The following is a 2,650-nucleotide window of genomic DNA, read 5'->3' as shown; positions in this document are numbered from 1 at the left end:
CCTAGTTGTTCTTCGAAGAGGAACTTCATTTGTGGCAGGCATGTTGATGTTGTTGTCTGTGCTGTTGTTGTGATCTGGTATGATAGAGGCAGGAGTCATTTGTTCTGGTGCACTGGTTTGATCTTGAGAGATGTCATCTATGTTGATATCTTGATGGTTATCTACAGGAAAGTCACTCACGGGTGTATTAGAAATAAGACTAGAAGGAAACACCATATTAGAGAAAGGGTCAATGTGATCTTCATTAGTATTTAGCCTTTGAAAGGGGTAAATGTGTTCATGAAATATCACATTTCTTGAAATAAAAATCTGTTTGCTATTTAAGTCATAGAGTTTATATCCCTTGACACCTTGTGGGTAACCTAAGAAAAAACAAGGTTTGGCCCGAGGAGCGAATTTAGTTCTATGAGCCGTGAGGGTAGATGCAAAAACAAGACAACCAAAATTTCTTAGATTAGTGTAATTTGGTGTAGTGCCAAATAAAAGTTCATAAGGTGTCTTATTTTTTAGAAGAGGAGTAGGGGTGCGGTTTATTAGAAAAGTGGCTGTCATAATACACTCAGACCAGAACTTGATAGACATATTAGCTTGAAAATAGAGAGCACGAGCAACATTTAATAAGTGCTGATGTTTTCTTTCAGCTATAGCATTTTGTTCAGGCGTCTCTATACAAGTGAAGTCATGCAATATACCAAGTTTAGCAAAGAGATCTTTAAAAACTTATTCAGGTGCATTGTCAGATCTAAACCGTTTGATAGTGCAATGAAATTGAGTTTGAACATAAGAAATGAATTGTGGTACAATGCTAGCAACTTCAGATTTTTGTTGCATAAGATAAATCCAAGTAAATCTAGTGTGATCATCTACTAGAGTGAGAAAATACTTGTAGTTTGAATGAGATGGGATATGATAGGGGCCCCATGTATCACAATGAACAAGATCAAATCTGTTATTAGCAAAGGAATTCTTATTAGGAAAAGGTAATTTTCTTTGTTTTGCCAAAGGGAAAATGTAACAAGGAGTATATTGATGTAGAGTATTAACAGCACAATTCAATTGATTGCTTAACAGAGCCAATCTTTTCTGGGATAAATGTCCTAATCTAGAATGCCATAAGTCAGCAGTGACAGATAGAACATTCTTAGATCTGGCAGTATCCAAGGTGTACAGGCCAGTGCTGCTGCTACCTCTGCCAATCTCCTTCAGATGGAGTTTGTCCTGTATGTAAAAATCATTAGCAGTAAAATTGACATTAATCGACTTGCAGCTGGTTAGACTACTCACAGAGATAATATTATATTTGAAACTTGGTGCATAAAGAACATCAGTCAAAGTTAGATCTTTGTTAATAACAATAGAACCACTTTGTTGAACAAAAAGAAATTATTAGGTAGAATTAACCTGACTTTAGGGATAGGACAAACATATTGAAAACTCTTAATGTTGTTGCAAATATGTCTTGTAGCTCCCGAATCTATTATCCAAGATTCATTTTTAGGATTGACATAATGATTGGACAAGATAATACCTGTTGCTCCCGAAGATGAGCTAGGATTAGTAGCAGGTATATTACTCGGTTGATTAGCTAAAAGATTCAGCAGCTGCTAATATTGAGACACATTGAGTTGAGGTAACAAGGTGTGACTTTCTTCACTGGAAGGATTAGATTCAATATTGGCCTGCACTTGGTTAGTTGCTGCATCCTTCGGCCTATTGTTCTTGAATCCTGGTGGATAGCCATGGATTTTGTAGCATTTTTCAATTGTGTGACCATGTATGTTGCAATGAGTGCAAAATGGTCGATTCTTTCTTGGAGGATGGTTCTTTTTTCCCTGTGAATCAGACTTAGATGAAGCATTCCTGTCATTCTGAAAAGCAAAAGCCAAGTTAGCATTATTCAAATCATTTCCAATGTTTTGATTTCCCTTTTGATTTTCCTCTTGAGTAACCAAGTGAAAAACCCGATTGGCTTCAGGTAAGGGGTCCATCAGCAGTATACTACTACGGATTTGAGTGAAATTATCAAATAATCCCACCAAGAAAGACATTATGTATTCCATGTGGTGGTGTTCTTGAAGCTTTTTCACACCACCACAAGTACAGCCATTGCAGGTACAGCTAGGCCTGTAATTGGACAGTTCTTCCCATATTGTCTTTAGTTTAGTGTAATACATGCTGATGGTTTGATTCTCTTGTCGGAGATTCATCAAGCCTTTTCTCAGATTATAAATGTGAGGACCATTTCTTTGATGGAAACAAATCTTAAGGTCAGTCCAGATTGCGGCTGCAGATTAATCATACAACAAACTAGAGGAAATTTCTTTAGACAAAAAGTTAAGGATCCAAGATATAACATTGTTATTATTCCTAATTTAAGCATTATAAAGATTGAATTCAGTAGGAGGAGGTTTAGGAATGGAACCGTCTAAGAATCCTAGCTTGTTCTTGACTGAAATGGCTAGTTGCATCGCACGGCTCCATGAAATATAATTGTCTTTTCCCGTAAGTGGCTGAGAAACAAGAATGTTTCTAGGATTATCACCATGATGGAGGTAGTATGGATCCGAGGGGTCTTCAAGTGGATTTCTCGATCCTTGCAACTGAATATTCTGGCCACTTTGATCAATGATTTGCTGTGGGTTTCTAGTAA

At 36.9% G+C, this 2,650-nt stretch overlaps 1 protein-coding gene across 1 annotated transcript; it reads right to left on the bottom strand.

Moving 5' to 3' along the window:
- Nucleotides 1-720: 720 nt before the first annotated feature.
- Nucleotides 721-2,207, bottom strand: LOC133038222 (uncharacterized). Its single transcript, XM_061116311.1, has 2 exons — nt 1,620-2,207; nt 721-1,218 (listed from the first exon to the last, which is right to left on the bottom strand). The coding sequence occupies exons 1-2, from the start codon at nt 2,205-2,207 to the stop codon at nt 721-723; spliced, it is 1,086 nt and encodes a 361-aa protein (XP_060972294.1).
- Nucleotides 2,208-2,650: the final 443 nt, after the last annotated feature.

The sequence above is a fragment of the Cannabis sativa genome, chromosome 5, assembly GCF_029168945.1.
Source record: "Cannabis sativa cultivar Pink pepper isolate KNU-18-1 chromosome 5, ASM2916894v1, whole genome shotgun sequence".
NCBI classification, from domain to species: Eukaryota; Viridiplantae; Streptophyta; class Magnoliopsida; order Rosales; family Cannabaceae; genus Cannabis; species Cannabis sativa.
The sequence above is the reverse complement of the archived record's forward strand: the minus strand, read 5'-3'. Positions and strand labels throughout refer to the sequence as shown.

Excerpts from the sequence above, each read along its gene's own strand:
- LOC133038222 (XM_061116311.1), bottom strand. The coding sequence starts at position 2,207 with ATGAATCTCCGACAAGAGAATCAAACCATCAGCATGTATTACACTAAA. Across the intron at positions 1,219-1,619 it reads CCTTGTTACCTCAACTCAAT|GACAAACTCCATCTGAAGGA; the intron begins GTGTCTCAATAT and ends TTTTACATACAG.